Source organism: Elgaria multicarinata, chromosome 10, assembly GCF_023053635.1.
Source record: "Elgaria multicarinata webbii isolate HBS135686 ecotype San Diego chromosome 10, rElgMul1.1.pri, whole genome shotgun sequence".
NCBI lineage: Eukaryota > Metazoa > Chordata > Lepidosauria > Squamata > Anguidae > Elgaria > Elgaria multicarinata.
Window position 1 is genome coordinate 29,109,997 of NC_086180.1, and position 14,648 is coordinate 29,124,644.

The 14,648-nt window shown below is 39.3% G+C and overlaps 1 protein-coding gene across 1 annotated transcript in view; it reads right to left on the reverse strand.

Moving 5' to 3' along the window:
- Positions 1-296: 296 nt before the first annotated feature.
- PAPSS1 (3'-phosphoadenosine 5'-phosphosulfate synthase 1) overlaps positions 297-14,648 on the reverse strand; it is a 63,974-nt gene continuing 49,622 nt past the window's right edge. The window contains exons 11-12 of the mRNA XM_063135384.1: positions 10,622-10,851; positions 297-944 (exon numbers count right to left, since the gene is read on the reverse strand). Coding sequence (XP_062991454.1) covers positions 806-944; positions 10,622-10,851 — 369 coding nt within the window. The 3' untranslated portion in view covers positions 297-805. The remainder of the gene's footprint in view (positions 945-10,621; positions 10,852-14,648) is intronic.

Here is a 14,648-nt window from a genome sequence, read left to right on the forward strand (position 1 = left end):
TTAACACAATGTCAAACAATGGAAAAAACAAAAGCCACACCACTTTTAAAAATAGCAATGGTACTATACTTACCACAAACATATGGGAGGGGGGGGGTTGGATCTGAAAGATCAGCAACTTCAAAATTACTGTTTTGTTGTATTTCCCAGATCTCTTTACACTATTACAAAGAGACTACACAAATGAAACACACATTCCATAAAGAAAGTTTAATTTGCAATACCATTGGAGTCCGTTTTGGAGATTTAAACAAGAACTTCAAAGACCACTGACAGAAAAGTACAAGTGTAGTATCTTTAAAAAAAATCTATTTCGTTTTGATTACATTTAGCACCTATGTCTAGCTCATATAATCAAGATTGCCATATTTATCCTGTAAACTATGAAAAGCAAAAATATGGAACAACGCCCCTCCTCAAAAAAAACAAAGCAAATCTGAACTACATTAAATCGTGTGAAAGGAAGAAAAAAAATGTTGGAACAACATGGAGAACTGCAGGGCACAGAAGCATAAAAATATTTTTTTGAAAAAGTCAAGATTTAAAAATCTTGCCGCAAAAATATTAACTGTAATAAAAGAGAAGACATTAAAACCAGCCGTTTGTTAGGGCCAATATGAAATAGAACCCATAAGACAAGCAGAAAATGATGCTAAGTTAAGGAGAAAAGGTCTGTTTTTTAGGGGGAAACTTCCTTACAGACACTCCCCAAAGCAGTGCCAAACGGTGACTGTGTGGTCCCTCCCCCCACACTTCTCGTTAATAAATCAAGCCTCAAAGGTTGCTTCTGCAGTTAATAAGCAGCCTAAGCTTTTTCCAAGGATTTGTAATACTCTGTCAGCACTGTCCATGCTTTAGGAGCCATGAAACCTTCAGGAGGATTTTGCCCTTCTCGAGCCAGTCTGCGCATGCGAGTTCCTGAAATGAATTCAAAATCTTCAGAGCTGAAAGGAAAGGAAAAAGAAAGGCATTTTAGCAGGACGATTTAACAGTTTCACTGAAACTTGGTTTGTACATAAAAAATATAACGTTCTCCTCCACAAGTGCTCCAGCTGAGCAGTATAAACTGTGAGATTCACTATGCACATTGGGACACACAATTGAAAAATCATGCAGACAAGGGGGATACACGACAAAATGGAGTGCTTCAGTTCAGGATGCCAGCCACTGAACCGTGCCTTTTCCAGGATCCTCCATTTTATCCCCATCTCCCGGTTTCCTGTTTTCTCCACCTCCAACAGACAAGCTGCATTCCAAGATGCCAATGAGAATGTTGTGTCTTCACTGGGCTGTTATTTTGGGAGTGGGGGAGGTTTCTAAAAAAAAAAAGTACTTCCGCAAATTTCCCCCTGAACTGGCTACCTCCCCTCTTGTATGTGGATGGTGCCATTTTGGCTACCATAAGGGTCCACACTCAGAGAATGGAGTTCATTATTAGTATATATTCTTATCATATTCTGTTACATGGGAAGATGCCTTATACTGAATCAGACCCTGGTCCATCTAGCCCAGTATTATTAACAGTGACTGGCAGTGGATCTCCACTGGATCAGACAAGATTCTTTCCTGGCCCTACCTGGAGATGTCGGGGATTGAACTGGAGACTTTCTGCATGCAAAGCATGAGCTCTACCACATGACCCTTTCCGTTAGTACATAGGTTGCCAAGTTTAACCATACGACCTACTAATAGAAGCGATATGGAGTTCATTGCTGCAAGACCCATGAAACCGAGTGACTTTTTAGAACTATTAGAGAAATTTAGAGATTGACAATACCTCCAGAACGGGGCAAGTCAGCGGAGCTCCTCTGACCTGACCTGATCCAGAAATGAGTGTTTCCACTTGTTTCTGGGGTTATTTTTTAGAAGTGCAAAAGAACTGTTGCATGAATGGTCACCCCCATAAGCGCAACACAACCAGAATGTAGTTAGATTGGATATTAATGCAAATAAAAATATGCATTCTCCAAGAGCAAGGATGCAAAGAGACAAGAATATGTAAGTACTCTGAAACACTAGTGATTAACCCAGCAATAACCCAGTGCCTGTTTACACTTCCCTGTGCCTGTTTGCATTCTCTTTCCCTCCTTATTGTTTACTACAACTTTATTAGATTGTAAGCCTATGCGACAGGGTCTTGCTATTTACTGTGTAATCTGTACAGCATAATGTACATTGATGGTGCTAAATAAATAAATAATAATAATAATAATAATAATAATAATAATAATAATAATAATAATAAAATTCAACATTTTTACCGACTCCATTTATTCAATTTGCAACATCTACTTCTTACTCATCCTCTGCTGGTTTGTTTGAAATATAAGCCAGATGCTGACCTCAGCTGGATGTGGCTCGGGGGGGGGATGGGGACGGGGAGAGGGGGAACAATGAAAGCCAAATCCATGTAGGGATAAGTTGTTTGCTTAAACGTTCAGCACAGCTTAACAAATAAAGAACTACAGTCTCTCACATTCTATGCAACAAATAAGCAACATAACCCTCAATTCTATTACCTGGGTATGAAGTTGCAATGTCCAGTATCGTTATTTTGAATCCAATTTTAGCTTGGATTATCATAATTCTTTGATTGTAGGTTTATGCTTAACCAATGGAACTGTATAGTGGTGCCCTTGAAGAAACTTCAGGCTGCTGCTCAACTGTTAACAGGTTCAGTTTGCCATGTTGATAGTTCACCTGTTTTGAAACTGTTCTGCAACCTGTTCATTTGTGGGCCCAATATGTGAAAGCAATTCAGCTACTGTGGGATAGAACTATACATAGCTCTGCTTGGACACCACAGAAATTTGTTAAGAGGCCATTACAGTTGCAACGAGACACATACTTCAAGCTTGTAAGGATAACCACCAACTACTTATCATTCAATCAATGGTCTTGTTACATTTGACCCTCTCTCCTACAGCTGTCACTTTTGTATGGATGCTTATTTAGATATATGGACTGCTCATATTAAAGTGTCTATTTGAAATAGAATTGTCAGATCCATTCCCTCCACCCTCCTTTTCTTTATTAATGGTGTTATAAAGTAATTTTATGTATGGATATGTTTATGTTATGTTCTTTCTTTTTTACCTTATTTTTTTCTTTCCTTGGTGGCTCCCCCCCGCCTTTTTTTTTTTTTTTAAAAAAAATATTGTTATATTTGCAAATAAAGTAAATAAATACATTGCTCAGTTTGAGCCAGGTCGCACTACAGTATGCTTTTTAAAAAAATGGCTATCAACTGTATTTGAATGCAGATCCCCGAGGAATAAAGATTTCTGCAGCCTTTCAGAAACAGCCAAAAGGATATCTAATAATACATATTAATAAGAAACAGTTTATTTTCCACTTGGCCTGCCATTCAAAATGTATCTTAATTTGAGGGATAGGCTATACTAGGAAATACAAAAAGGAAGCTTAAAGGAAGATCTGAGACAGAATTAAATAGTGCAGTTAACGATGTCCCCCGCCACCCTGCCGGCAAACTAACAATGAATCAAACAGCACAAGATACTGTTGGTACTGTTAATATGGCTTTTATTAAAACCTTTCTATGCAACACAGACAACTGTCTACTGTCCAGTAGCTATAGCTAATTTGTATCATTAGAAAATCTGAAGACTAACAAGTTTCCAGATTAATAGCACAAGTACAGACCATTTTTAGAGCCTCAGAAATGACAACCCAGGTTATTTCACCATAGAAGTAAATGTTTGAAAGAAAACTGTGCAGTTTCTAGAAGTCCAAACTGATAACTAGAATATTGAAGTCTTTGAATATTAAAAAAAAATAGATTGAACAGAGTTCTTTGATTCTTGGGGCATTTCAATGTCCTGTATCTCTATACTTATCAATGGTATTGTGTGCTCAATGTTTGGGGAATTAGATCACTATCAAAAGAGGAATAAAGTATTTGTATTTGTAATTAAATTTGCCCCATACACAGCTGGAGGATGAGCTAGTTTTTCATCCTGCTTGTGAAGAGTCCTGGCGAACTCAAGAACCTAAACATTTAATACCATTTATTGGTTCAACTCCAGCAAGTAATTTCTTTCAGATGACTTGCACATGTGTTCATCACTTCAGGGCTTGCAGTTGAACATGTGAACCACCTTCATCAAGAAGTACTGTGCGAGATGACATAGAAGTTCTTGGCTTTAGTGTTTGAGCTGTGATAGCCAGTTCACGCATGCAATCACCATTAGAACAAAGGAAGCTGCCTTAGACCAGGTCAGACTATTCTGTCTAGGATGACATTGTCCACTCTAACCAGCAACGGATCTCCAGTCTCAGGCAAAGGTCTTTCTATCACCTGTCACCCTCTCCTTTTAAATGGAGATGTTTCGGGGGCTGAAACTGGTACCTTCTGTATGCAAAACGTGCGCTCTACCACTGAGGTAAAAGCTTTTCCCCTTAAACTGTAGTCGTCAAGCAAGAAACATGTATGTCGAACAACTTTTATTCTCTAGGACTGTTTAGCCAAAGCCAAATGGGGCCCCTTCAGAATGTTTCTGGTGCTTCCACGACAGGCTTTCCTCCAAAGCAACCCAAATTGGCAGACAGCATGTTTTCTCTTTTTCTCAATACTGATGAGGAGAAAAGAGGGGTTATATGAATGACAGGTCAACCTTCTAATCATAGGACACGTTTTATGAGGAAACCTCCAGTCACCCTGGTTTGTGGGAGGGCACGTGACAAAATGCCACATACAAAATCTGAAAATGGGCTAGCCAATTGTTTAAACGGCATCCCAGGACCATGAGGGTGGGTGGGAAGATTGTACACATTTTCAACTTTCCAGATTTCTATGCACTCAGTCTTTTGCACATGGGCCTAAGAAAAAAGTTGGTGCCTGCCAGGATTTTTATGAAGACTTTCAAATTTAGATATAACGGTACTAAGCCAGGGGAAGGGTGAAGCTCTGTGGTAGAGCACCTGCTTTGCATTGAGAAGGTCCCAGGTTTGATCCCCAGCATCAACAGGCAGAGATGAAAAAACTCCTGCATGAAACCCGGAGAGTTGCTGCCAGTCAGTGTCAACGATAGCAGGCTAGATGGCTCAATAGTCTGACTCAGCATAAGGCAGCTTTCTACGTTTCTAAGAAAGAAGGATCAACTTGTACAGTCTAAAAGAGTGGAGATGAACTCACAGCCCTTCCTCCCTCTGCTGCATCCCTGTCACCCAGCCCTGCCCTGAGCAGAGCTAATATCTCTTGTCTCTACAGGCAATAAACTGTTCAAGTTGTACTTCATTTAATCAAAAATTCCTCAAGCGATGATACCCATATTTATGTAGAAAATCCGAGCATGACCTGCTATCTGGCAAGGAAAAATGGAACAATAAAAGCTTACAAGTTTGTTATGTTCTGACATTTTGATTAAATGGGGGGGGGGGGGGAGCAGACCAATTAAAGACGTACATTCCCCCAGAGCGCCAAGTTCTGTGTGTGAAGCCCGGGCGGCTGGCATGCCTTCCCTTTGAAGGCAGATTTAAAGCACAGCTCCCTCGGCACCTTTTTCCTGAGAACATTTCACCCTACATCTGTGCTGCATGCTACAGACACCACACAAAATGAAAGTTCTGCTTCCACATGTTGCCAGCCATCTTCCTTCCAATCCAGCTACAGTAAACACATCTACAGCCTAATTAATTAAGAACCACTTGGAAGACTTTGCTCAGAAATATGCTTTTCCACCACTGTGCCTCATGGATGGAAAAGGCCAGAGCGCACAGTCATTTATTTATATAGCAAGGTAGTTTTTCTGCATTTTCAGGCCAGAGGGACATGCCCTTTGTGCGAGCTGAAATTACAGCGCTTTACAAAGCAGCTGCGTGTGCTTCGTGGCAAAATGCTTTTGAAATAATTTCCAGAGGAGTAACTGTGTAAGTCTGTTGCAGCAAAAAACAATGAAGAGTCTTGTGACACTTTAAAGACTAACATTTATGATGGCTTATGCTGACTGCAGCCAATTTTCTTCAGATGCATGAATGGTTATCCCAAGTTACAAGGGTTACCCCAAGATATAGATATAAAAACACACACACACACAGACAGAGTTGCAGGAGGGAGAATTGTGAGTGGTGAGGTCAATTCAGTCTGACCTCACTGTTTACAATCCCCACCCATCCCATACATATGTCAACCTATAACTCAGGAGAACACCCCATGCATCTGATTGTGCAAGAAAAGTGTACGCCATGATAAATTTGTTAGCATTTAAGACTATTCATTGTTTTTGCTTTGCAACCTGTTTGGTGTTCCTTTTCAGTGGTGCCCCCCCAATTATGGAATGAGGCTCACCTGGTGCCAACATTGTTATCTTTTCGGTGCCAGCTCAAGACTTTTCTCTTCTCCTAGGCATTTAACAGCATTTAACAACATATGCTAAGTTTGTTTTTTTAATGGACCCCAGAACTGTTTTGTTTAAATGGATACTGTTGTTTTATACTGTTGTTTTTATATTTTTGATGTTTTTAAATTTTGTATACTTTTAATGTTCACTGTTTTTAACTTTTGTAAACCACCCAGACAGCTTCAGCAATGGGGCAGTATATAAATTTAATCAATAAATAACTATGTTAACACAGGCCCAGTATAGTTCCAAAAGCCTGCTGAAACAAAAAAGTTGCATAGAATTGCACCCCAAGAGCATAATTTATCCACTTTCCAGACATTCAGAGTGCTTATCCATGTGCCAAACAACGCTAGTGTACACACAAGTAGCAAGGTAAATACAGCAATGGCAATTCCCTGCTGCGCGTTTCCTGATTGGGCACTACCAGAAACTGGCAAGAGGCTCCTCTCCAGAAAGGACAGCATGTTTACTGGTCCTGCTTTCTAACAGCTGCACCTAATGCTTCCTGCTACCCTAACAGATGTCTGAGAATGTAGCTATAATTGCACACGTATGTCCAAATACTATCTCAACCATAATTAAAAATTGGTACCCGAATTTGTTTTCTTTCTTCTTTCCTTCCTGTTCTGTTTTCCCTTGCATCACGCCTACTGGATTGTAAACTTTTGGGCCAGGCTGGGCCTGTGTTGTTCTTTAATCTAAAAGTTCTTTAAACTTAGTAAATGCTAGACATTTTGTAAGTGATAAATACTTTTTATTAAGCCAAGTTAAAGTTTAATAGTTTTGCAAAGTTCTAGACTTTATGAGACGGCTGCTTCTTCAAAGAATTAAAATAAGATGGATTTTTTTTCACATTTAAGCATCTCAATTTTTTTGCTCTAAACAACTCTTTATCTAAAAGAAGAGGAAGCTCGTAACTATTGAGAGCGTGCAAAACTCTTAAACAATGCATTGTTCCAGTATTACAAAGATCCTTTTGCTTTCTCCTTATACTGCATGAAGCATACAAGCCACCCAGGGCTCAAATGCTGTTTTTTATCAAATGTACCTTCAGCAAGTCAATCAGCCCATTTCAAAAGTACTTAGCGCCACTTTAATCTTTGCCTGTGGGAGTACTTAATTTGTCAAATATGAAATGATAAAAATCAGTGATTATTCACAAACTTCCCAGCATGATTTCTATTAGTCAGACATTTCACAATTTTCATATGCACTTAATTAGCAACTGTGCTTCTTTAATACAAAGTCCTGGCTTGCTAACCACAAACCCTAATCCACCGTTCAGTTTATCCTAAGTGATTTTATTCCACTTGAGAAGCTGAATGCAAAAGCGTTTCAGAACTGAAACTCAAAAGACCTTTCTCTCTTTTTTAGGAAAGCGAGCCACACATTCTAGAGGTGAAGGGCTGCAAGCGGTTGTGTGCATATTTGTAACATTATTCCCAAACACTTTCCTGCAAGCTCCTTTTCCCTATGTACAGCAGTGCCATGGAACCTCTGCAACGAACCTATTAAACTGATTTTCAAGAACTACAGACATGAGAAATTTGTATGTCACACAGGTTCTAATTCTCTTCATAACAAAGAATATATATAAATAAGTTTGGATGCTGGATCTTCTGGGTTCATTCTGAAGCAAGTTTCAGTTCTCAGATGTACCATTGACAAAGACTACATAGTCAAAACGTGTCTGACAATTGATAGTGTTCATCTTCTTGAGAACCTAAAGTGTTGGTCGCTTATAATAGGTTGTTTTCTCGGCCTTTCAAAATCCACGGTATGCAATCACGGAGTTTAGAAGTTGTTTTATTGCCGTTCGGCAACTGAAAAATGTTTGGATTGTACTTTCTCGCGAATTTGTATACACTGCCATTTTATTATTCTGTTTATAAATTCATTTATTCTTAGAAGGATATTTTTGAGTAAACTTTGATATTTGTCCAGATCTTTTTTCTTTTTTACTTTATGCACTGCAGCTTCCATCATCCCTCACCATTGGCTATGCTGGCTAGGGCTTACAGAGGCTGCAGTCCAGCAATATCTAGAGGGGGGCCCATTCCCCACCCCTGTTTTAGAAGCACATGGTCCTCAGATGCTGGCCTGGATTGCAGCATTCCACAGCCCTTCCTGACTTTCACAGGTGTTCACTCTGACTCACTACTTGGTATGACTGCTGGTGAAGAGACAGAATCTGTCCTGATTTTGCATTAGGTTTCTAGCATAAGGCAAACGTGTCTGAGCAAACTAGATGTCAATTGTGTGTTTAGAGTTCTAGCTTTTACGTTTTCTTTATTTACAGTGCTAATAGAGCCTTTTATTTTATTTATGACACCCAGTGTAGCATAGTGGCTAGATGTTGGACTGGAAGTCGGGAGATCCAGGTTCTAGTCCCTACATGGCCATGGAAGCTCACTGGGTGACATTGGGCCAGTCACAGACCCTCAGCCCAACCTACCTCACAGGGTTGTTGTTGTGGGGATAAAATATAGAGGAGGAAGAGGATTATGTATGCCACCTTGAGTTCCTTGGAGAAAAGGGGTGGCATATAAATGTAATAAATAAAATAAATAAATATTTATTTATTTAAAACATTTCTTGGCCGTCTTTCAGGGCAAAAGCCCTAACAAGGCAGCTTACAACATAAAATACATAAAAACAGTTTAAAACATAAAAAGCAATAAAAACATACATAGTAAAATAGCAGTTTAAACAATAAAAACTAACACTGAAATCATTAAGTACAACAATGGCAAAAGCAGCCAAACAGTACTCATCATGTGTACTTCTAAAGCTTAAATAGACTCCCTTAAAATCAGTCCACAATATGAAAGTAAAGCCTGCATTGGTGAGAATGTGTGTTTGAATTCTCTTCTATATCTATCCTGCACCAATGCAAAAAAATAAAATAAAATAAATAGTATAAAGCAGGCCAATTCTCTCATTATCGTTTTCTTTGTTTTAAAAGATTTTGAATACTTTAAGATGCTACTAAAAACTTTGCCTGTCTCTCAGAAACTGCCTAAAATGTTAAGACTTTCTTAAATGTATTCATTCATTCAATCAATTTATAAGTCACTCTATAGCCAAAGCTTTCAGAGTGACATATGTAATAAAAAACCAAATAGAATAAAGCCAATTAAAAATATATAACAAAAAGAATTTAGAACCATTTAAAATCAGCAACAATAATAATTAAAAACGAACTAAAAATACAACAATTTTAACTACTATAGAATGCATCTTCCTCCACAGCAAATGTAAAAAGGAACACATGTAAATTGTCCTCTTTTCCGGTTATGAAACTGTGTTGTGCTACATTAAAAGGCAGCAGGTGCTCTGGGACACCCTTCCTCGTGTGGTTTGGGAGGCAGAAAATGTAACATCCTTTAAACGTCTCCTGAAAACATATCTTTTCAGACAGGCTTTCCTTGGACTATAACTTATTTTGGTTTTATATGGCATTGCTAAATTTTTTAAATTTTAAATCTTGACTTTTAATTGTAAACTGCCCATAGAGCCTCAGCTATTGGGCAATATAATAATGTAGTTAATAAAAAAATATAAATAAAAAAATAAACACATGAATGTTAAGAGTGCCACACTCCCTCTCCAAAGTCAAGGAAAACTGTGCTTGACTTAGAGCCCATGAGCTTCTTATTCAGCACTCCACATAAAAACAGCAGCAAAGTGCGGATAGATAAAATGAAGGATTAAAGATTTAAGCAGAAGGGCTTTAGACAAGTATATACTTATCACAGATGGAGAAATTTCTGTAATTATAAACATACTAAAATGTAAACATGCATCTAGAAACTTGTCAAGTTGTACAACAGTATCAAATATAGCCTGAAACTAAACTCCCAAATGAAGAGGTTTAAAACGAAAATTGCAACATGATCTACACTATCATGACAAGTAATATTTTTTTATTATAGATGCGGGAACACACTTTGGCTCCATTCCAAGGCCACCCAGAGTGGCAAAACAACTTCAGAGCAATGGAGATTCAAGTTGTTGGGATTTCTTTACATAGAGGTCAGAAGATACAAGAAACTAAAATTTACTAATGGTGAGACCGAGAGTGTGGGTTCCCAAATCAGACAAAAATAACCGAACCTGGGTCCTGAGAAATAAGAATTTACTTGGAAGCAAATTAATATATGCTGAGACGTGCTGGCATGCAAAACCAAATCCCAAACACCATCCCCAAAGAATTTTGTGGGACGTTCCTCAATTTTTAAAACCAAAAAATAACTTACTGCTCCGAGTCATAGTAATCCATGCATTTCTTTTTCTTGTTATATGCTGCCACTCTGAAGGGTACGATTTCCAACGTTATCAAGCCTGGCGCCATCGTCAGCACTTTGGCACCATGGGTTGGATCATAGAGATCTTTTCCAGTCTCGGGGTGAGGCATGCCGGCAGGATCTCGGCCCACAATGTAGAAGTTTGCTCCAGCTACCATCCTCGACCTGCAATGCCACTGAACCTAGAACAAGAACGGAGAGGCAAATTTAGAAGAAGCAACAAAGAAAGAACAACGAGAACTGTTGGGATATTTTTTCTCCACAGAGGAAAGAAAGGACTTTATGGAGTTAATGTGCTTGGCACAATTGTCTCTGGAATGCCAGCAGGTGTCCAGACCGGAGCCTGGCAGTTTGGTCTACATGCAAGACCTGGAATAGAGACAATTGGTTAATTGAGCCAAGGGGAAAATGTATTTAAGATGTCCATGTTTAAAGGCATCTTGTTGTCAGGTTGTTGTCAGGTTATCAGGTTGTCAAGCTGTTGTCATTGTCGTTGTTGGTGAAGTATGCTGTAAATCCCTATGACCATATGTAAAGGAAAAGTTTTGTTTTCAGTAAAGTTTCTTACTGACAAAGTGAAGTGAGTATTTGATTTCTTCCTCAAGTAAGACTCTAAGAGCTAGTAACCAGTGTGCTTCCAGCTATTCGCAGTCAGCACGCGCTCTGGAAAATTATTCAATACCACAACAAGAACAGCAGAAGATGGTTAGTTCTAGACATACAAAATGAAAAATATCTCTCTATCTCTAAACTAAACTACAGGGTCATATACTCACCAAAACCATAGCTACTGTGGTCATCAACGTGTTTGTAACTTGTGTGTGTGTGTGTGTGTGTGTGTGTATGATACACACACACACACACTAAATATATGAAATATGTGAAGCTCGGACACAAACACAGTTGCAAAAAGCGTGTGCAGAGCAGCTTCCCAAACAACAGGATATCATATTATAGTCAGCTACTTTTTGCCAACAGTCCTAATAGACTATCACTCCTGAGGGAGGCTAGAAACTTGTGTTAATGAGTTCCTCTTTGGTCTCATGAACATGAAGACACATTCCTAGACAACAGTTACTAGATTCAAGCAACTAGCGTAGCCATGTATCCTAGTTACAGAGAACAGCCCTCTATTTGAAGGGGTGCCCAGTTCAAGTCAAGCTTAAAGATGCATAAAATGGAAGAGAAGGGATCTTGAAGTTGTCCATCAGGAGTTAGCACCTGGACAGCAGACTGAGCAGGCACACAGGTCACCTGTTCCCAGTTTTCCACACTGTGGTGAGGGCAAAGTCAGAGCATCAAACAACAGGCCTTTTGGATTAATCTAACCTATCAATTAAACTTTGCAGCATGAATCATGAGATTAATGAACAATATTCAAGATATTTTATTCATCTCCTAGTTTCCAAGGCTTCTCTACTACCACAGAGGAAAGAAGGAGTAAACTGAGACCTCCTAATTTTTTCCAGAATCTCTGCCCAAGAAAAATTGCCTTGATCATTCTAGCCAAGAGATTTCAAAATTCGTGTCTTTTTAACATAGTGATTTGTTTTACTAATAAAAAATGACTTAAACAAGAAACTCTTTATTTTAAGCTGGATGCCAGGAAGATCACTCCCAGTATAAAAGAGATGCAAACACAAAAAGCTTACAGAAGATTTATAGGATTCACACACACACACACACACACACACACACACAAAATTCTTCCTTGCCCATTTCGTTGCAAACACCTCTGCAAAATTCAAAATCACAGAATTCCCTCCCCCAAATGAAAGCCCAAAGCAAAAAGCAAAAAAAGCCACATGAAAAAGAGGGGGAGGAAGGCCAAGACACAACTTTCAGAAGAGATGGAGTATTTTATTTTAATTAAGTCCTATATCTGAATAGTGTCAATATATAGTTTAGTCACTAGGTGGCACTGGATTTAGTTGTAACTCAGGGACCATCTCACTCCTTATATCCCTGCACTTCTGAGGGTGCCATATGCTCCAGAGGGCTGCCTCAGGAGCTCTTGTAGCATTTAGTGTTGCAGTACCCACTCTCTGGAACACTTCACCTATTGATATTACACAGGCCCCCACAGTCTGACATCTTCTTACAGAGAACTTCCCTGAAGTGTGATGATGAGGATGTCTGGGTAAAGTCTGGAGTTTCTTATTGTTGTTCTGTCCTTGTTGGAGAGAGATAATCAAGTTCTTGTCTAACTTCCTGACTTGTATGTTTTCCATAACAAAGAATCATAGAATCACAGAATAGTAGAGTTGGAAGGGGCATATAAGGCCATCAAGTCCAACCTCCTGCTCAATGCAGGAATCCACCTTAAAGCATCCCTGACAGATGGCTGTCTAGCTGCCTCTTGAATGCCTCTAGTGTGACCTCCCTAGGTAATTGGTTTCGTTGTCGTACTGCTCTAACAGTCAGGAAGTTTTTTCCTGATGTCCAGCTGAAACCTGGCGTCCTGTAACTCAAGCCCATTATCCCATGTCCTGCACTCTGGGATGATCAAGAAGAGATCCTGGCCCTCTGTATGACAACTCTTCAAGTACTTGAAGAGTCCTATCATTTCTCCCCTGAATACACACCATTAGATTCTCTCCCTCTATCCGCCCTAGAATGACTCTGATCTCATCAGGTACTGCACATCCAGATGGTAGCTTCCAACAGTGTCTGCTGCTTGGTTTAGTTTAAACAGTAAGATCACTGAAAACAGTGTCCATGAAGCCATAAAAGATGTGTGGAGTTTTGTGTTACTATTCCTTAGCAAGCCAGATTGTGCAACACACAGTGGTTACCACTAATTCCCTGCTCTCTGCCACACTGGCTACCACAGAGGCTGTTACAGCCTTTCTGTGGCCTCTGGGTGACAGTATGCTAAATCAGCATGCCTACCAGCACATACATTCCTTCATCTAGCATCTTCCCAAATATGTATTTTGTTTTCTTCCTAGGCTGACTGGATAAATGTGGCTTTACGAAAGCAGTGTGCGACTCTGATATTTTGACCACTATGAAGTCCTGGGCCAGAAACCACAGACAAGGTTTGGCTGGAGTAGCATCTGACTAGTCTAATCAAGCCATTTTAAATTGTGTTAATGGCTGTAGCTGAGCAAGAGTGTGCCAAGAATGTAGCCAGATTTTCCCCATTGACTGCTATTGATTGGCACATAGTCCTTTGCAATCCATAGCCAACAGAAGCCATTTCAAACATCTGTCATGGAATCCTTTTAAGAAAGGGCTGTAGCTCAGTACTGGGGCGCATGCTTTGCACACAAAAGGACCCAGGTTCAGTCATCACAGCTACAGCTGGGAAACAACTGCTGCCAGTCAGTGTCAACAATACTGAGCTAGATGGGTAAATTGTCAGAGTTATTCTAAAGCAGCTTCCTCTCTTCCTAAACATTCCGGGGTGTGTGTGTGTGTGGACAGGGACATGCAATATAATCCTTCCAGGACTATACAACTTAAGAATGACAGGTTAATGTCACATTTTAATGTTCCTCTACATCAAAAACTCTCCACACATGGAAAACTAGTATGTTGGGGACAAGACAGCACAGTAAGCAACAGACAAAACTGAACTAATCACTTTAATACCAGAAACATCATATGACAATTGTATATAACAAACAGCCATCACGAAATGCAATTTTAGATGCAGGTTTCATATCTCTTCACTTCAAACACAATACTTTAAAAGGGAAACACTCCCCCATTCAACTGCAAGTCATCAAATGTTGAGTAACAGAATCTCAATACATCAGGGGTGGACTTGTATGTTTCAACAAAGCCTAAATTCAACAAGCCTGTACATAGTTTTAATTGTTTAAATTGTTTGTACTGTTCTTAAATTCTGTACTGGTTTTAGCTTATTAATGGTTTAATTTGTTTTTAGCTGTGTATATTTATTGTTTTATATTGTTTGTATGATTTCATCTATACACCGCCCTGAGATCCTTGTGATATAGGGTGGGATGCA